At 44.3% G+C, this 21,327-nt stretch overlaps 1 protein-coding gene across 14 annotated transcripts; it reads right to left on the minus strand.

Annotated features, from left to right (window-relative positions):
• Window positions 1-121: 121 nt before the first annotated feature.
• LOC127007758 (uncharacterized) lies at window positions 122-19,541 on the minus strand. 14 transcript variants are annotated; one of them, XM_050879039.1, is made up of 13 exons: window positions 19,380-19,541; window positions 13,549-14,031; window positions 10,753-10,907; window positions 9,497-9,607; window positions 8,800-8,972; window positions 7,998-8,169; window positions 5,871-5,993; window positions 5,029-5,268; window positions 4,439-4,603; window positions 4,222-4,323; window positions 2,656-3,607; window positions 2,540-2,600; window positions 122-2,299 (listed from the first exon to the last, which is right to left on the minus strand). In XM_050879039.1, exons 2-11 carry the CDS (start codon window positions 13,628-13,630, stop codon window positions 3,425-3,427), a joined length of 1,506 nt encoding a protein of 501 aa, XP_050734996.1. In that variant the 5' UTR covers window positions 13,631-14,031; window positions 19,380-19,541; the 3' UTR covers window positions 122-2,299; window positions 2,540-2,600; window positions 2,656-3,424. The 14 variants fall into 14 exon arrangements, with proteins under 14 accessions (XP_050734996.1, XP_050734995.1, XP_050734991.1 ...); XM_050879038.1 differs by having other exon boundaries at window positions 122-2,360; window positions 2,521-2,600; XM_050879034.1 differs by having other exon boundaries at window positions 122-2,440; window positions 2,521-2,600.
• Window positions 19,542-21,327: the final 1,786 nt, after the last annotated feature.

Here is a 21,327-nt window from a genome sequence, read left to right on the forward strand (position 1 = left end):
ACATTTTTCTTCATTGAATTGTATCAGCCACTCTTTGTTCCAGTCCTGTAACTTGGTGAGGTCTTCTTGTAGGAAATCTGCATCCAAGGGGTTAAATCTGCAGTTCAAAATCAGGAGCAAATAATAAATATTCACTTTAATCGATCATAAAGGTACTTGACGATAAAATAAGTTGGGAAGGGGTACAAAGTTTGAACAGCACTGTGATGCACCACTATACAGTCCCTTCCTTTACTTGGGGATGTCAGAGAATTGAGATCAGATAAAAGAAATATACTAAATTCCCCTTAAAAGTTTCAGTCACAGTGAGGAAAAGTCTATAACACAAGACCTCTACCTGTCTCACCTCCTTAAACAATACGCCTGATTTTTTAACCCGCTGCTATGGGCCAAATCTGTGGCTTTACCGCATACCAGCGACGGGCCAAATTTTTGCCTTGACATAAACCAAAAAAAGTAGAGGATGCAACGATTGATTACAAATGCATTGTAATCTTTTGTATAGTGACTTGCGTGAGTGATGATTTTTTCTCATCAATTCGCTCAGAGGGGCCTTTAAGACACATGATCCCCGCAGCTACCGGGTTAAACATGGTATACTATTCTTCAATGTGTGGCTGATCTGTCTTTTGTGACCCATTTTTCAGGATGCGATTAGTTGGGTTTGTTGTTTTTTATATCGCTTCTTATGACCGAGTTTGTATTATGTCAACTTAACTTTGTGACATTCCAGCACCTCTAACTAACTCTTGTCCCAAAAATGGAAGTAAAAAACCCAAAACAGACACACAGGACTGTTGCTAAATACAGATATCACCTTTGAAAAATCAGGTGATAGTGCTCCCAGACATCCTTAAGTAGCTGATGGTTTGTTTGGAGCCAAGATATTTACATTCAACAGAGGGACATCTTTGACTATTTCACCTTTTCTTTTTTCTTTTCTTTTTTACAGAAGGGAGGCAGCTCAAGGGAAAAAAATAAAAAAAAGAAGCCTGCTAAGTGCTGCTCCACAAAAGAAAAAAAGATTGGGAGGTCGGAAGAGAGGTCAACATCAGGAGAGGTGTTTCGATACTCTCCTCCTGGTCTTGGCCCTAAAACTCGATATACAAAAAAGATTGAGAGGTCAGAAGAGAGGTGAATTCCAGGAGAGGTGTTTCGATACTCTCCTCCTGGTCTTGGCCCTAAAACTCGATATACAAAAGAGATTGGGAGGTCAGAAGAGAGGTCAACATCAGGAGAGGTGTTTCGATACTCTCCTCCTGGTCTTGGCCCTAAAACTCAATATACAAAAGAGATTGGGAGGTCAGAAGAGAGGTCAACATCAGGAAAGGTGTTTCGATACTCTCCTCCTGGTCTTGGCCCTAAAACTCAAGCATCATTAACCTTCAAGCATCATTAACTGGCTAAAGGTTTGCATGGGTACTCTCTGGGTCGTATTTGAAAACATTTTGTCACCCAAGTTCACATATTTGACAAGGCTTTTCCAGGAGTAGTTTTATGACCCTGGTGGTAGTTTGACCCTCTGTAGCATGAGCCTAAAGAAACACTCATTAGAACCCGATAGATCCTATTTGACAAGGCTTTCGTACGAGTTGAGGGGATTTCCAGGAGTAGTTTCATGACCCTGGTGGTAGTTTGACCCTTCCTCTGCAACATGAGCCTAAAGAAACACTCATTAGAACCCGATAGATCCTATTTGACAAGGCTTTCGTATGAGTTGAGGGCATTTCCAGGAGTAGTTTCATGACCCTGGTGGTAGTTTGACCCTTCCTCTGCAACATGAGCCTAAAGAAACACTCATTAAAACCTAATTGATCCTTTCTTTGACCTTTATAAATACGTAGTTGATGTGAGAAGTGAAAGTGTCATAATACCGATCTAAGAACCACGATATTAACATTCATAGCAGAGAGACTTAATGAATATAAAAACTCACTAAAAAGAAGCACTTGACATCACATTTGAGTATCACAAAATATAAAAAAATATCAACCTAACAATACGTAAACTCTTAACCGCAAAAAAAGAAAAATATATACAATGATTAACAGCGGCGTCACAACCAATAGTCCTTCGTTTTCAGCCTTATCTTAACTCCGAGCATCACACCGACAAAAAGATAACAAGATACAACGTCATACATCCAAGAATTTAGTTAGATAAAAAAATAAATAAACAGTAAAGTAGACAGATACAAGGATAGATAGAGAGATAGATGGGCCTGTAAGGAATGGAAGTGAGCAAAGAAATTAATCTACTGTCAAACGGATCAACAAATATAAAACAGCACCATCATGACCTCCATCTACGACCCTTCAACACCACCTCTTCCTCGGCATCTACATCACCACTCTCATCACCTAATAGCACCATCATGACCTCCATCTACGACCCTTCAACACCACCTCTTCCTCGGCATCTACATCACCACTCTCGTCACCTAATAGCACCATCATGACCTCCATCTACGACCCTTCAACACCACCTCTTCCTCGGCATCTACATCACCACTCTCGTCACCTAATAGCACCATCATGACCTCCATCTACGACCCTTCAACACCACCTCCTCCTTGGCATCTACATCAACACTCTCATCACCTAATAGCACCATCATGACCACGGCATCTTCAACACCACCTTCCACTCTCATCACCTAATAGCACCATCATGACCTCCATCTACGACCCTTCAACACCACCTCCTCCTTGGCATCTACATCAACACTCTCAGACCATTACCGTTAGGATAATTCAACATCACATCAAGTTACCGATAACAGAATTCAACATGGGTAAAATTTTCATCTGCACAACCGCTCAACTCCATTTCAACATATACAAAACCACAACAGACTCATCACCAGCAAGTGCGTTTAACACCATCATACTGCCGACAAGATAGAGAATTATATATACACCACCACCATCATCATCATCATCCTCATCGCTATAACTCCCTTCATCTTCATCCCATTAAAAGAATTCAACGCCGTAAGGAAAGAACTCAACTCCATCTTAACCATCCTTACATGAACCTCTGAACCTTTAGACTTCACCTCAATAAAAAGTGTTAAACTCCATCAATCCTTTACAAACTCATTATTCTCAACTCCACATTAACAGCAGAATTTACTAACTCCATCCTAACCATCTTTAAATTAACCTCTGAACCTCTAAACCTCAACAATAGTATTCAACTTCATGACTAAACTAGCTTCTCATTCTCAACCCCACCTCAAGAAGACTCAACCTCATCCCAACAAAATTATTCAGCGCTCAATCCACCCATCTTCTAAAGTCTAAACAAATTCTAAACCTCTGAACCTCATTACAAAAGAATTCAACTCTATCATCTCCTTACAAACTCACCTTACCTCACCTCACCTCAGCCCTGCACCTCCTGACCCTTTCTTGGCTCTAAGCTTAAATGTAGAGGCTTTTGTTGAGGTTGAGCTTGACCATCTTGAACTGCTTGTCGGTGAGCGCCTGCCAGCGGTGCCCCAGGATCTGCGACACCTCCCTCTCCATGGCCTGGTAGGAGCGCGCGTTCTTGCACAGCCACGCATAGAACTCCGGCGTCCAGTCAGGGTTGTAGGGCCAGTCTGCCTGCAGATCCCAAGAGCGGTTTATACGTACGAATATTCACAACTGTATGTATTTCAAACAGACGGATGTGTTTTACGTACTGGCAATGAACATCAGTCAACAAATAAGAAAAATGAATAGCAAAACGAGAATCATTTATACTTACTAATCTTCACGACTATATATTTCAAGCAGAGACCAATGTATTCTATGTATTACCAATGAACACAAGTCAACAAATCACAAAAAAATAGGAAAAAGAAACAAGATCCACAAGCAAACTTCATCCAAAGAGAAACATATCACACGAGCAAACTTCAAGCAAAGAAAAAAAAATAATTCACAAACAAACCAAGGAGAGAAACTGAAAGAACTAGAACCATTAACCTCTTGACTGCGGATTTCCTACCAGAAGACATCACCAAGCTACAGGAATGGAACAAAAAGTGGCTGCTACAATTCAGTGAAGAAAAATGTAAAGTCATGCACCTTGGGAGGGGATATCCAGCATACCAATACCACATGGGAAACACTCCACTATCCACCACAGAGGCAGAGGAAGACCTGGGACTATATGTTACCAGGCTACCAGTGAAGGCCAAATCCGTGTCAATCGCAGCGGACGGATTAATTACCTTGAGCATGATGGCATTCCTGCGGACATAGAAATAAACAAGATTCTTGGCTGTGTGTGCGAGGAGGAGGACGGTTGCTGTGGACACCTTCTCCCTCACCACCTGAAGATGAGAGAGGGAGAGAGAAAAAGACTAAGCACAATCCTGTTTATGTTAAAATGTTCATACTCGTAGATGCTCACGTACTCATCATCATCATCACCAGCAGTGCCGTTACCAGGGTGTTTATGTAGGGGCACTGTCGCACGAGGAGGACGAGGGAGGAGTCGGCGCGGTCGTGGAAGGAGGAGGGCATGTGGAAGCGCGGCAGCTGCATGTGGGCGTACACCTCCAAGTCTCCTCTGTACATCTCCACCGAGGCCATCATGATGCGTGGGCTGATCTGAGGCGATGCAGAGACAAGGTGATTGTGAGTATAGTGTGTGGTCAGACCATGGTGAATAGTAAATTACACACACACACACACAGTTTTCTGTTATTTAAGGAAAAGTTGGACAAATTAAGGAAAAGTTGGACAAATAAGGAAAAGTTGGACAAATACAGATATGGAGATGGGCTACACAAGCGTAAGCCCAGGCCCTGTAAAACTACAACTAGGTGAATACACACACGTGAATTAAAAAACAGTCATTAGGAGACAGCAAAATAGGTAAGAATAACCAAGTTTTAGTACATTTTTCAGCAATGGTATTATTTAGAATGAAATGGAATAGGAGATGATGGATGCAAGCTGGGATGGATAAAAGTACTGCAGATATGGGGTCAGGATAACACGAGGTTAACTTTCACCCTGGCCACTCAGCACACCTTGGAATAGGGCGAGTCATACACAATACTCTTGACGGGTGCGCGGGGCTGCCAGATGATCTCCCTCTTGCACAGGCCCTCCAGGCACAGGTGGACGCGCAGGCGGGGGTTGGCGCGCCGGCACGCCTTCCACACGCGGTAGCCCAGCGACTTGCCGTGCTGCGTATATTTGTTCTGCACGATGTGGAGGTTCCGCAGGTTGGACTGGCCCATCAGATCCAGCAGGTCATCGCTTATGTTCTGGATGAAGGGGAAGAAGAGATTTTATTACTTAGCATCATTTTTGTTTTAACCTGAGAGTTGGGCTGTCTTCTTTTTTTTTAATGGATTTTTTTTTTTTTTTTTTTTTTTTTCCTAGCTCATGATGGGAGATTTATAAGTGGTGAAGATCATCCTATATATTTTCCTACCTCCATCTTTTTCTACCCCAAGGTGAGATTGTTATGTGGTGATCACTGGGTAATTTCCTAAACATACCTATATCACATTTTTGTTTTAAGCAGAGATGGGAAATACATGTGAAGGATTTTGCATAGTACAATCACTACCAATATGAACCTCCGATCAATTATTCTACCTTAAGTGACTATAATCTTGTCCCTTTCACTGTGACACGCTCCAAAGATTCCTCAATAAACTGCAAGACAATTTTTAACATCATGGGGAACATCTAACTTCAAATGAAATACAACCCCAGATAGACCATAACATCTTCAAGAGAAACCCCCCAGCTTCATCACCACCACCAAATCATTTAGTCATCAGTCACAACCCCAGGAAGTCCATCAGTCATCACCACCACCAAATAATTAAGTCATCACAATTCCATTAAGTCATCACACCTGCGGGGAGATGATGAGTGTTTCCAGGTTGACAAAGGCGGCGGGGTGGATGAGTGTGTGGCTCATCTTGGTGAGGTTGATGAGCACCAGTGTCTTGAGTGTCTCGCAGCACGTCACACACACCTGCGGAGGGAGAGGGATATAAAGAAGAAGAAGAAGAAGGGGGGTGGAGGAAAAGTGAAAAATACCCAGAAGAAGAAGAAGAAGTATAGAACAAGAACATATACAAAAACGAGAACAATATGAAGAGAAGTAAGGTGGTGACAAAAAAAAAAAATGGTTATACTAATTGTGGAAGCTCCCGAGTGTTAAGTTATTTACCATCTGCTTTCTCTGTTCTTATTATGTCTCAGGTATATTTGTCCATCTAACTTCTATTGTCTATTGAGTTTCTATTTATCTACCTTCTATTGCCCATCTAGCATCTATTTTCTTTCTTTATATTTTCAATTTAACTTGTATCTAATCTCTATTGACATTCTCAGGCCCATAATTTGTCTAGAGGGCATTATTGGATTCTACAGTCTAACTTCAATCTATCTAACTTCTACAGTCTATCTAACTTCTACAGTCTATCTAACTTCTACAGTCTATCTAACTTCTACAGTATATCTAACTTCTACAGTATATCTAACTTCAATCTATCTAACTTCTACAGTCTATCTAACTTCTACAGTCTATCTAACTTCTACAGTCTATCTAACTTCTACAGTCTATCTAACTTCTACAGTCTATCTAACTTCTACAGTATATCTAACTTCTACAGTATATCTAACTTCAATCTATCTAACTTCTACAGTCTATCTAACTTCTACAGTCTATCTAACTTCTACAGTCTATCTAACTTCTACAGTCTATCTAACTTCTACAGTATATCTAACTTCTACAGTCTATCTAACTTCTATTGTCTATCTAACTTCTACAGTCTATCTAACTTCTACAGTCTATCTAACTTCTATTGTCTATCTAACTTCTACAGTCTATCTAACTTCTACAGTCTATCTAACTTCTACAGTCTATCTAACTTCTACAGTCTATCTAACTTCTACAGTCTATCTAACTTCTACAGTCTATCTAACTTCTACAGTCTATCTAACTTCTACAGTCTATCTAACTTCTACAGTCTATCTAACTTCTACAGTCTATCTAACTTCTATTGTCTATCTAACTTCTACAGTCTATCTAACTTCTACAGTCTATCTAACTTCTACAGTCTATCTAACTTCTACAGTCTATCTAACTTCTACAGTCTATCTAACTTCTACAGTCTATCTAACTTCTACAGTCTATCTAACTTCTATTGTCTATCTAACTTCTACAGTCTATCTAACTTCTACAGTCTATCTAACTTCTACAGTCTATCTAACTTCTACAGTCTATCTAACTTCTACAGTCTATCTAACTTCTATAGTCTATCTAACTTCTATAGTCTATCTAACTTCTATTGTCTACCTAACTACTATTTCTCTAATGTATATTGTCTACCTAACCTTTATTTTCTTTAGCTATTTTTTTATTTTCTTTATTTTTTTTTCTATTATCATTATACTTCTATTTATCTAACTTCTACTGTCTATCTAACTCCTACCTATCTAGCTTCTAATGTCTATCCAACTCCTATTTTCTAATAATGTCTATCTAACTCCTATTTATCTAACTTTACTGTCTATCTAACTCCCATTTTCTAATACTGTCTATCTAACTCCTATTTATCTAACTTCTACTGTCTATCCAACTCCTATTTTCTAATGCTGTCTATCTAACTCCTATTTATCTAACTTTACTGTCTATCTAACTCCCATTTTCTAATACTGTCTATCTAACTCCTATTTATCTAACTTCTACTGTCTATCCAACTCCTATTTTCTAATGCTGTCTATCTAACTCCTATTTATCTAACTTCTACTATCTATCTAACTCCTATTAACCTAACTTTACTATCTAACTCCTATTTATCTATTGTCTATCTAACTCCTATTTATCTACCTCTACTGTCTATCTAACTCCTATTTATCTACTGTCTATCTAACTCCTATTTATCTACCTCTACCGTCTACCTAACTTCTACTGTCTTCCTAACCTCCACCTTCCGTACAGCCTCGCCGCCCCTCGCTCCCTCCCCCTTACGTCGTCCAGCAGGTGCAGCCCCTCGCCACCCTCCAGCAGCAGGTCGCGCAGCTCCAGTGTGTGCAGCATGGCAAACACGCCCATCACCTCCTTGAACATGGCCAGGATCTGCCCGCCCGTGCCGAACACCACCTCCTCCGAGCGCTCCGTCACGTGGCAGGCGAACTGGAACCTGGAGCGGGAGGGAGGGAAGAAAAATGGAGGTGTTGAAGTAAGGGAGATAGGAAGGATATGGGTAATAGAGGATATAGGTTAAAAGAGTCTACATCCACCCTACACCCTTTTAGTTTACACCCTCCCTATACCCCATTACCTATAATACACCCTCAAACACCCTCTCTATGCTCCCTTACACACTCCCTACACCCCAATACACCCTCTCTACACCCCATTACACTCTCCCTACACCCCCTTCCCCCTTTCTATATCCTTGTGAAAGATAGATAGTTCAACAAGACTTCTGCACCAAAAATGCGAGAAAAAAAACTAATAGAGGGAAACTGACTAATCTCCTTTGTGACCAATGGAAATAATTATACATTGCGATGAGCTGAATGCATCTGAGAGAACACAGGCCTAACAGAAATTCACTCCAGGACTCTCTATAGACCCCTTGAACCTAACCCAAGCTAACCTGACCTAACCTAACATAACATAACATGACCCAATCTATAACCTAACCCAAGCTAGCCTGACCTGACCTTACCTAACCTAACCTAACCTCACCTCACCTCACCAAACGTAACCCAACCCAAGCTAATCTGACTTAACATAACCTAACCTTACCTAACCTTGGCCTCACCTGACCGTGTGTACGAAGTCTAAGGTGCCCGGACAGTTGCGGTGCAGGTAGAGGGCGATGTTGAGGAACTCGTAGAGGTTGAACAGGTTACTCATGGGCTGGAAGATGAGCGTGCGGATGTGGGAGCCCTTCTTGGTGAGGAAGACGCTGGTGCGGATGTGGTCCAGGAGTTTCTGAGGGGGAGACGAGGGGTTACCAGAGGAGGAGAGAGAGGGAAGAAGAGGGGTTACAAGAGAGACAGGGAGAGAGAGGAGAGAGAGAGAGGAAGAGATCGAAGAGGGTTTAGAGAGAGAGAGAGAGAGAGAGAGAGAGAAAGCCACCAAAATAAAAAAAGGGAGATTATCAGAGAATATCGCAGGAAAAAATGAGAAAAAAATTGAGCTAGGTTAAGACATATGAAGTGGACATAGGGGACAAATAAAGTTGATTAGGTTAGAAAATACTTTAAAGAAAATGTTAACAAAAGATAAGGAATGAAGATAAAGCATAGAAAACGAAAATAAAACGGTGATCATCACACACACACACACACACACACACACACACACACACACACACACACACACACACCCTTTTAGTTTACACCCTCCCTATACCCCATTTGGCCCATTACCTCTCCATACACCCTCAAACACCCTCTCCATGCTCCCTTACACACTCCCTACACCCGATTACACACACACACGCACACACACACCTGCCATCCCGCACAGTAGTTGAACTTCCTCTTGGTGAGCAGCGTGTCGTGGAGTTCGAAGGTGTACCAGACCCGCGGGAAGTGGAAGGCATTGCTCCAGTTGACGCACACCTGCAGAAGGGGGATGGGGAGAAACGCCATACAGAAACACTCCAAAACGATTACAAGAAAACTTAACCAAGTTCTTGAAGGTGTGTTGTTGCGCTTGAGAATATGAACGAAGCAGCGAATGAAGCAAATGGTGAAACAAGTGTGTGTGTGTGTGTGTGTGTGTGTGTGTGTGTGTGTGTGTGTGTGTGTGTGTGTGTGTGTGTGGTGGTAGTGGTGGTGGGATGGGGGGGGGGGGGATACGCCGTACAGAAACACTCCAAACCGATAACAAGAAAACTTAACCAAAACACGTACGGTGCCAAGTTCTTGAAGGTGTGTTGTTGCGCTTGAGAATATGAACGAAGCAGCGAATGAAGCAAATGGTGAAACAAGTGTGTGTGTGTGTGGGGGGGGGGGGGGGGGACGCAGTACATAAACACTCCAAAATAAAACCAGCAAAACTTAACAAAAACACGTAAAGTTCTTGAAGGTGTGTTGCGCTTGAGAAAATGAACGAAGCAGCGAATGAAGCAAAGGGGGAATCACACTAACACATTAAATATATTAAGTACGAAAAGCGAAACACCTCAAAAATGATATCAACACACACACACACACACACACACACACACACACACACACAGAGTACTTGAAAGCTATGTTGAGTCTTGTTGACCTTATGTAAATGAATGAAGCAGCAAGCGAAGCAGTAGAAGAAACACAGACACATTAAATATATAAAGTATGAAAATCGAAACACTCCAAAACAATATCAAGAAAACACACACCAAAGACTCTCGAAGGTATCTGAAGCAAACGAATGAAGCAACAAGTGAAGCAGTAGATGAAACACAAAACAAAGCCTCTTCCATCCCACCCACCCACCCCTGAACCAACCCCAACTCATCCATCTCCCAAGCCCCCTGAACCAACCCCTATTCATCCATCTCCCAAGCCCCCTGAACCAACCCCAACTCATCCATCTCCCAAGCCCCCTGAACCAACCCCAACTCATCCATCTCCCAAGCACATACCATCCTCATCCCCGGTTGCGAGTCTCTTTCGTTGTTGACTACGGAATGACCTTTCACTCGGCTCTCAACCACTGAAGAATAAGAAGAGATAAACATGCCCTCCCACATCGCCGAACACCTGCGCCCACACACCTGAGACGCCGTGTACCGTTCGGACAGCGTGAGGTACTGGAAGATGCGCTCGAGAAGGAGGTCAGGGAGGATGTGCCAGTGGCCGTAGACGTGGTTGGGATCTTTCTCCTCCTCGACGAACTTCACGCGACCATCAACGACCTTCGCGCCGATGTCTGGACGGGTGGGCGAAGGTGAGGTGAGGTGAGGTGGTGAGGCCAGAGGGTTGGTTGGTGTATAGTGATCACTTATTGACACTGGGGATGGAGGGATGAGGGAGGAAGGAAAGATATGGACGGAAAAGGTAGGAAGAGAGATGGAGATAAAGGAGATATAGAGGAATGAAAGTGAAGGGTAGGGAGAGAGATGGAAGAGATGGTGAGAAAGGAGAGATTGAGGAAGGAAAGTTAAAGCCAGGAAGAGAAATTGAAGATATGGAGAGAAAGGAGAGATAAGAGGAAGGAAAGTTAAGGGGAGGAAGAGAAATTGAAGATATGGAGAGAAAGGAAAGTTAAGGGGAGAAAGAGAAATGGAAGATATGGAGAGAAAGGAGAGATAAGAGGAAGGAAAGTTAAGGGGAGGAAGAGAAATTGAAGATATGGAGAGAAAGGAAAGTTAAGGGGAGGAAGAGAAAGGGAAGACATGGAGAGAGAGGAGTGATAGAGGAATGAAGGTTAAGGCCAGGAAGAGAAATGGAAGATATGAGGAGAAAAGAGAGATAGAGGAAAGAAAGATAAGGGAAGAGGAGAGCTGAGAAGGGGAAACAAGTGGGAGAGGAAGAGAGAGATGGGGGGAGGGAGAAATAATATAATAAAATCGAGCGTCAAGGGGATCGTACAAGGAGAGTTGGGGAGAATCTTCAGGGAATGGTGATAAACAGCCGATGGGGGGCGGGGGGGAGGGGGGGGGAAAGATGTTGAGCGGGCTATCACGCATTGAGATGATAGACACAGGGGATTTGGGATGGGGAACTAGAGGCTTGGAAGTTCACGCACTAAGAATTTATTTGTTGGGAGTTCGAGGAGCAGAAATAGGGCGTTGGGGGGACGGGTTGGGGGGGGAGGGGGAGAGAAAGATGTTGAGAGAGATATCACGCTTTGAGATTATAGACATAAGGGAACTAGAAGGTAATTGGAAGTTCACGCACTAAGAATTTATTTGTTGGGAGTTCGAGGAGCAGAAATAGGGCGTTGGGGGGGTGGGGGGTACACGCATTATTAAAGACACCAGTAAAGAGATTCAAACACACATCTCATGCTGCCTGTGAGAGGGAGATACGTATAAGTACAAACGTATACAAACACACACACCACTATAAAAAGATAAATCAATAACAACACACATTAATATATTCTCAGGGGACGGAGGGAGCAAAGTAAACTGGGGGAAAGGGAGATATTAGTCTTGAAAAGTTGGCTAATTGAGTACCCGCTGCAAATCTTCTCGACTCTGTAAAAGGATAACGAGATGAGTGCCAAGGAGGGAAAACGGGAGAAGGGGAAATAGTAAAAGAGAAAACGGGAGTGAGGGAGGGAAACAGTCAAGGGCGTAACCAAGGGAGAATGAGGGGAGGGGGTCTGTTTGTGAAGAGTCGTGTGTCTGCAACGAGAGCGGGAGACAGAAACGAATATCCCCGGATTTTTATTTTTCAGTGAATCCAAAACCTTACGGGAGGGATGTGAGGCCCTTCGCAAAATACCTTAATATTGGAGGGGGCCCTTGAAGAAGCAGTTATCCCTCCCCCCCATCCACGTGGATTCCAAACCTTTAGTTACGCCCCTGAAAACGGATAAGACAGGCAGACAGACAGACGGACAGGTGCATTATGGGTGTTGTTAACGCACTCCACGGCGATGTCTTGAAAAACCGTAAAAAGGAGGAAGGGGAAAATAGGCCTATACGGGAGAGGGGGAGCTATAGGGAGGGAGAGAAAGGGGGAGAGGGAATAAAACGGGGAGACATGGTGGGGAGAGTAAGGCGGGGTTCCCACTATTCCGTCTTGACGGATCCGTCGACGTTAATGACGTCAAAATGACGTCAGCCAAACAGCGGCCGCCCGTCACGGATGATCCACTCCGGCAGTCCATCGCTCATCATTTGTTGAAAAACATATGGATAGCATTAACCACAACGACTTCTTGTATATGTTATTTTGTAGCTAAGTACTTCTGTTTCATATTTTCATGATATGTAGAATATTCAACATCACTGGACTGGCACCACCACCGCCGTTACGGACCCAAAAGTTAACTCGCGTTCACTGCATGGACGGGCTCCGCGCGAGGCCCGGGCTCCGCTGATGACGTCACTGACGGTCGACGGATCCGTGAAAACGGAATAGTGGGAACCCCGCCTAAGGAAAAGAGATAAACACCCGAGAACTAGTCCTTGATAGCAGTAAGCACACCTGTAGATTGGGCAACCCCGATGTCACCTGGTTAAAGAAAACGGGAAACTCAGAATGAAAACGTGCTGTCCTTGCGGTTCATGGTCTCGCACGTGGTGTTGCAGGGAAGGAAAACAAAAGAAAAGGATAAATGAAATAACACAAGAAGCAATACCTCTTAGTGAAACTCAACATTGGTTTCGGGAGGAGGGGAAAATGGGGGATGGTAGGGAGGAGATGGGGAAATCAGGCTGTAATAGATCCCTTGTGCATGGCCTCGGTAGGTTTGCCAAATTGGGGAGGATATGGGAGGGGGGACAAGGGATGGGGGGATGGGGGGAATCAAGCTGCAATGGATACCTTGTGCATAGCTAAGGGGAAGACTGGGGAAGGGGGAAGGGGAGGGGTGGTGTTGAGTGGCAGTTACGCACCCTTCTCATTCCACAACCTAACGGGGGTGACGACATCGATTCCAAGCCTCTTATAGGGGGTCAGTAGCCTCTTCGTCGCCATCCTCTTCGACGGCGCTGCTGGCGGGGGAGGATGAGGAGGAGAAAGCAAACTTCACGAGGGGAAGAAATCGAATTAGTGCGTCAGGGAGAGGAGATGAAGGAGGACGAAGACGAGGACGTGATCACCAAAGATGTCTCAGCGGCAGCATTACAGACAGACAGATACAGATACACGTGTAGAGGGTGGAGGGCTGTTGTAGACGTCCCAGGGAACCAGAGGACACTAGTAGCAGGAGCGTTGTGCTGATCGGGGCTCCAAACAGTCATGACCTCCGTTAAAATGTCGTAAACTTAAAGATGTCTGCTTAGCGACCTGCGACTGTTTGTGTGAGGTTGTTGATGCTTGCGAAGGTGACGTGGCTGTGTCTGTGCGTCCCTCGCTGTCCCGCTGTGCTTGTAGTCCTGCCAAGAAGCGATAAAGATGAGAGGTAGCAGGCAATGAGGAAATGAGATGCAGAAGAGACCGGAGACATGTGGCGTGGTGGCTGCATGCTGTTGGGAGGAAGAGGAGGAGGGAACAGCTGGTACGGCGCACCATTCTTGCTCTTTCTCCATCTCTCATCCTTCCTCCTGTCCCTTTCTTCCTGGGTGACGGAGAGGTCAAGGTTACTAGTAGTTGGGTAAGGTTCATCCCTGTCATGGGTGATTTTGGCAAACACACACACACAGACACACATTCGATACTTCCTGCATTATGCGATTAACTTTATTTTATTTTATAGCAAACATATATGCCAAATTGGGAAGACCTTGTAATAATAGTAATAATAATAATAATAATAATAATGAAACACGGTGTACCTACTTTAGTTTCTTTATGACTAGTGTTTTGGCCCAAGAAATATGAATCCCTGAAGATAATATTAATACCCGTTCATATTTCACACAGACGCGAGAATCTCATGTTTCACCTATTCCCTCAGCCGCCTCATCACATAAACAAATAAACGAATAAAATAAGTAAAGTTGCCAAACAATCAAACATTCTTTTATAACATTTCGTGCCACACACACACACACAAAAAAAAACGCAACTCTTCGTAACACTTCACACATCACACAAAGAATTTCACCCGTAACCATTCAGCAACACCTAAAAACACCAGACACAGCAACACAACACCACCTGTCAGACGCTTATTATTAACACAGGTGGCTTGCTGCTGGCACCACGTGTGTACCGGCGTGGCCAAAAAGGTGGTGGTGGTGGTGGTAGAAGCGGTGATCGTGGTAGTGGTGGTGGTGGTGGTAGTGGTGGTGATGTTGTTGTTTTTATTTGCTATTGTTGTTTTTTGGTGGTGGTGATGGTTTAGTGATGAGGACGTTAATAATGGTGATGAATATGGCAACTGTAATGTCGGTAATGGTGGTGGTGATGGCGAAAACAGTGGTGAGAGAATAACGTAGCGGTGGTGATAGAATGACAACAATAATGATGATGGTGATGATGATGATGTCCGGTGTCTAGGTAATGATGGTATAGCTAGGTGGTGACGCAAGGGGACGGGAGGGAGGGCGAGGGGAGGAGAACCTTGGCATACGGACATATTATGGTTGGTTACGTCGAAGTGAATGCTGACAACTGCCAAGACTATTACGACTGAAGAAACAAGCAGCACCTGGCCAGTCTACATTACGGCAGGAAGAAAACAGCACCAGTATATATTTTAGCGATAAGAAACGCAGCATCAGTCTACGTTACTACGATAGGAAGAAAACAGCACCAGTATATAATTTAACGATAAGAAACGCAGCATCAGTCTATATTACTACGATAGAGGGGACATGCAGCACCAGTCTACATTACGACAGGAAGAAAACGGTACCAGTATAGATAGAGGTTTTGCAGTTACGTCACGAAATAGCGTCGTCTGCACCTTGTGCGTCGTCTGCAAACCCGCTGGTGGTCACCTCCCCAGCAGAGTGAGCAAACGCACCACGTGTGCCCCATCCCTAAGTCACTACCCGCGGGCAAATGGCAGGACCTTCAGCATCATTTGTGTTAAGTGATTACGCGAGATCGCTTGAGAATGCTGCGAAGCTAAGATACATCGTAAAAAATCAGTGCTTTTGGAGGAGACTGGTAGACTGGCTGTCGAGCTGGCTGGTTGACTGGTGGGTTGATTGGCTGGCTGATTGATAAACTGACTGTCTGTCTAACTGACCAACTAGATGGCTGACGGGTTGACTGGATGACTGATTGGGTGGTTGACTGACTGGCTGGCTGGTTGAGTGGCTGATTGGTTGTTTGGCTGACTGGCTGGCTGGTCGGTTGACTGGCTGTCCCTCTGCCTGGCCGATCTCCTGTTGCTGACCAGTGATGCCCAGGTAGGCAGCACAGGCACAGGCAAACAGGTGAGGGCAAGTGACGACAGGTGAGGGCAGGTGACGGCAAGTCACCTTACACTACGCACTCTTGGTCACTTCCTTGCGTACACATATACTTCACCCAGCACTGAGCTCTGTCCCTCTGTGCACTTTGCCTCCACTGAATTTCCTTTCCTATTTTCTTCCCCTGCTTGAGCGCCGCCATACGTGTTTACCTCCGCCAGCTCATGTAAATCCCGTTCCGGAGTAATCCCCCGCCACACAGTAAGCTAGGGGACCCGGGGCAATACCTAAATGAGTGTTACCTCATGTAATAATCTGGTCAGTCTTGCCTGTAATATTTACCTCTGACAAAATGAGCACTGCAGAGTCGAGATGAAGCAGACGGCCGCCAGTTTTCCCTTCTCACAGCTGCTATCCATTTACCCCGCTCTTCTGGATTCGCTGGAAATCTATAAAATGACACAGCATCTCTCCCGTGTCGGTTAGAACATCCAACCGCACAACATATATACGCCCCTCAGAGGCTGGCAGTGCCTCAGGGGCCAGTTCACCTCGTCTCTGTATCGCGTACGTACGTACTCGTTCTTTCTCTGTTACTTTCCATAGAATATACGGACTTTAGTTTATTCAGTGTTTGTCTATCCCATGATTACAAGTGTCGACAAGTACCTGACCAACATATACGTATCCCATGACGAACACACAGAGCACTTGTGCAGCCGCCACCAAGGTTTGCTTTGATAAGTGACTACCACCACTGACCACCAAGATGGCCGTGCAGGCCCGCGCTACCCCCGCACCCCCACTAATGACGTCAGCTGCAAAACCTCTATTTTACGATAAGAAACGCAGCACCAGTCTACATCATAACGATAAAAAGGAAAAGCATCAGTCTACGTTATTACGATAGGAAGAAAACAGCACTCGTCTACATCATTACGAAAAGAAGGATCAATAGCACCAGTCTATATTATTACGATAGGAAAGAAAAGCATAACCAATACACTATTATGAGAGGGAAAAAACACCAGTCTACATGATTACGATAGGAAGGGAAAACATCACGTGACTTCTGGTGGACTTTAAAAATGTATTACCTTATGTTTTGTTATGTTTTTAATGTCAGTCTGTATAATGACACACGCAACTTGATAAAGACTTCAAACCTGTTAACCTATGACCTATCGTAAGGGAAAACATCACGTGACTTCTGGTAGACTTTAAAAATGTATTACTTTATGTTTTGTTCTGTTTTTAATGTCAGTCTGTATAATGACACACGCAACTTGATAAAGACTTCAAACCTGTTAACCTATGATCTAAGATGCCAACCAGACACATTCGCATCTTGATAAACTCCATAACTATTACCTTACGTATTAAAATGCCACGATGCAAGGAGGTATACCACGAATTTACATTATCACACGTTGTTAAAATACCTTCAAATGACTATATGTTCCGTATATAAACAAGTGCCAACTTCACCACGCGGAGGCAGCCAGTAATAATAAACGGAAGGCAGGTGAGGGGGACAGGAGGCTATTAACGCTTCACTAACAAGGTAGGTCAGGTGGGAAGGTGAGGTGAGCAGGCAAGTCAAGGTAAAGGTAAAGTTTTGGACATAGGCTCAAGCTGCGCGTGGCCTCCGTGCTCATCTTCGACTCATTGGGTAAGTGTGACATCCAGGTGGAAATATGGTACCGGGTGAGTGTGTTTCCCTGCCCAGTTATGAGTCCTGCACGTGATCGAACCATGGTGAACACACACACACACACACACACACCGCACCTCCTCCTGACATAAGCCCCACCCCGGAACACAAAAATAGCCCCCCACTACTGTTCCCTTCTGTAACTATAGACATGACACGCTAACCCACACACATAATATGGCGCTGAAGAATTTCACACACACTCAAAATAACATTATTCTCCCATACACAAAGAGGATAAAAAAAAAACAAAAAAAACACGCAGCCTTCCTGATTAGTGATGCTGGTAGTGAGGGAAATAGAACTGTAGTGTGGTGAGTAGCCTATCATACCTCCCTTTTCTGTTTGTTCTACTTTTTTTTTCAGTAATGTCAGTCAATCAGTCATCAGAATTATGAAGCACAGGATGAATTAATGTATGGTACGGAGGAGGAAGGGAAAGAAAAAAAAATCACAGACATTTAAAGAGTATTGATAAGGTGCATGTCGATGAAAATACGGCGAGACAGAAAATTACAACCCGCTGGAGTTAATGCGCATCATCAGCCAACATGTCTTCTTTTCACACACACACACACACACACTTGGCGCCAACAGCAGCACGGTGACCCGACATAAGAATACCTCCGTCTATAAATAACGAAAGAAGCAACCACCACCACCACACCAACAACCACTACCAACCACCTGGCCCACCACCACCACCACGACCACCGGCGAATGGCGTCTCGACCATCTATTAGGGAAAGGGGGGGGGACTGGCAATCATGGTCTCAAAACCCTATACTGTTGTGAGATTGAGTAAAATCTATCTATGCAGTTTCCATTTTTTTTAAACGATTTTCTTTAACTTTTAGCCTTCCCCTTACTACCACAATGCGTAACCACCAACCACTACCACCACTTCTATCTCCCACTACACCACCACCATCACTACTATCTCCCACTACACCACTACCACCACTGCTATCTCCCACTACACCACCACCACCACCATTGCCAAATTAAACCACTTCCCAAACCATCACAATAACATTCTGCTTCCAAGTATCTTTCTAGACGTAATGAAAAGTCTAACTAACCTACCAAACTTTATATTCATTTATCATTACTTTGTTATTGCTGTCCATTAGATGATTGTGGCTCTAGGCTGCTAGCAACCACCTGAATTACCATCATCACCACCTGTCATAAAGAAAAATCACGTCTCCGGTTTAGCATTATACAATTACATGCAATTCCTCTCCATTTCTTGTAAACGAAAAAAAATGTCACTCAACGGAATAGCTACAAGACTGTGTTCGTTTATTAAAACTACACAATAAACACACACACATACTGATCTTGTTCTGCAATCTCACATCCACCCTTATTTCTTTCTCCCCTCTCATCACTTACGCTAATTAACACATGCAATAACTTCACCACCTAGCTCTCATAGGTCGATATTATAAGACACTTTCGCTTTTCACATCAGCTATTTATAAAGGTCAAAGAGGGGGTCAGTCAGGTTCTAATGAGTGTTTCTTCAGGTTCAGGGTACAGAAGAAGGGTCAAACTACCACCAGGGTCATAAAACTGCTCCTGGAAATGCCCACAACTCCGACGAAATCCTTGTCAAATAGGTGCTCTTGGGCTACGAAATGTCTTATAATACGATCCATGGTCTCTTTATATCTGTACATGTCAGTATCTACACACGTACCGTCCGTGAAGAGCGGCACCCGTCTCATGCCACCACCACCTCCACCATCAACACCACCAGCACAACACACACCACCACCGAGCCAGGCAGCGTACAGAGGGCCACTCGATCAACCAGCCCTGCAGTCTCACCTCACTGGCACCCACTGGCACTGCTTTTACTACAATGCTACCATACACCGGTACCCAGGGTCGAATTATCGTACCCAGCTCGATGATATTACATTATGACTAAAATTATCATATAGCATCGTTACACACGGAGGCGTTTAGGCTACTCACATTTTCTCATTTCCCATTTACGAACATGTTGACAGAGTAAAGTGTGAATCCTAAGCATTCACACTTTACCAGGAGACGAGAAGAGAGGAGAGGGGACGAGAGGGGAGGAGAGGAGACGAGAGGGGACAGGAGGGGAGGAGAGAGGACGAGAGGGGAGGAGAGGGGACAAGAAGGGAGGAGAGGGGATGAGAGAGGACGATAGGGGAGGAGAGGGGAGGAGAGAGGACGAGAGGGGAGGAGAGAGGACGAGAGGGGAGGAGAGGGGAGGAGAGAGGACGAGAGGGGACGAGAGGGGAGGACACAGATATAATATTGGTCAGGGAGCTAAATAGAAGCTTGTTTACCTTCTTGAATGAATACACTGAAGAGTGAAAAGAAGGAAGAGGAATAGTTAGAAGAGGAAACAGAGTAAAGAATGAGGAATAAGAAACGAAATGAAAAAGGATGTGTTGACTGCCGAGGTGAACAAGCAGGTACCCTCCACGCGAACATACGATTACCTTTCATTTTATTGCGCCATGACAGCGACACATGCCTTCCTTTCCCAGCACCATGCTCTCCAAGTTCTCTGGTTGCTTCAGGAGGCATGATGAGTCTTCTGATGGCACTGTACAAGGCGTAATATCACTTCAAAGGAACAGACTCTCGGAGCTCACATACTGTTGTTTACAAGGTTCACGGATCAGCTGAGACGCCGCGGTTCGAAGCAAAACAATCGCCGATCTAATTGCGCTCGTTTTACCATATTTATACTTACTAATAGCTACACAAACTCATACCAACCAGTTCGAGATGATGAATGATTAGTTTTCATCATTCTACACTTGAGAATATCCCGGGCCGTTGCAGTTGATGCTAAATATTTTCCCTTACTTTTTTTTTTTTTTTTTTTTTTTTACGTTGTTCATCTTCCCCTGATGGTCGGCCCAAGGCTTCTTCCAGGTGGGGCCTGATGGTCGGCCCAGCCCGTTCTGGCGCAGGCGAGTGTTTATAGTGGCGCCATCTTGCATTGGCTCATGCTGGTCATTTCCAAACTTTTGCTCTCCTTACGTTCTAATTCCACTCATACAGCTCCCAACCACTCCTTACCTTTTATTTCGACTACCTAGTGTCTATAGAACACGTGTACAACTTGCAGTATCCACCCACAAAAATGAATCGTCTCCCAGCATCCACCAATAAGATTCAACCTCTCCCAGCATCCACCAATAAGATTCAACCTCTCCCAGCATCCACCAATAAGATTCAACCTCTCCCAGCATCCACCAATAAGATTCAACCTCTCCCAGCATCCACCAATAAGATTCAACCTCTCCCAGCATCCACCAATAAGATTCAACCTCTCCCAGCATCCACCAATAAGATTCAACCTCTCCCAGCATCCACCAATAAGATTCAACCTCTCCCACCATCCACCAATAAGATTCAACCCCAGCATCCACCAATAAGATTCAACCTCTCCCAGCATCCACCAATAAGATTCAACCTCTCCCACCATCCACCAATAAGATTCAACCTCTCCCACCATCCACCAATAAGATTCAACCTCTCCCACCATCCACCAATAAGATTCAACCTCTCCCAGCATCCGCCAATAAGATTCAACCTCTGCCAGCATCCACCAATAAGATTCAACCTCTCCCAGCATCCGCCAATAAGATTCAACC

Source organism: Eriocheir sinensis, chromosome 36, assembly GCF_024679095.1.
Source record: "Eriocheir sinensis breed Jianghai 21 chromosome 36, ASM2467909v1, whole genome shotgun sequence".
Classification (NCBI taxonomy): Eukaryota; Metazoa; Arthropoda; class Malacostraca; order Decapoda; family Varunidae; genus Eriocheir; species Eriocheir sinensis.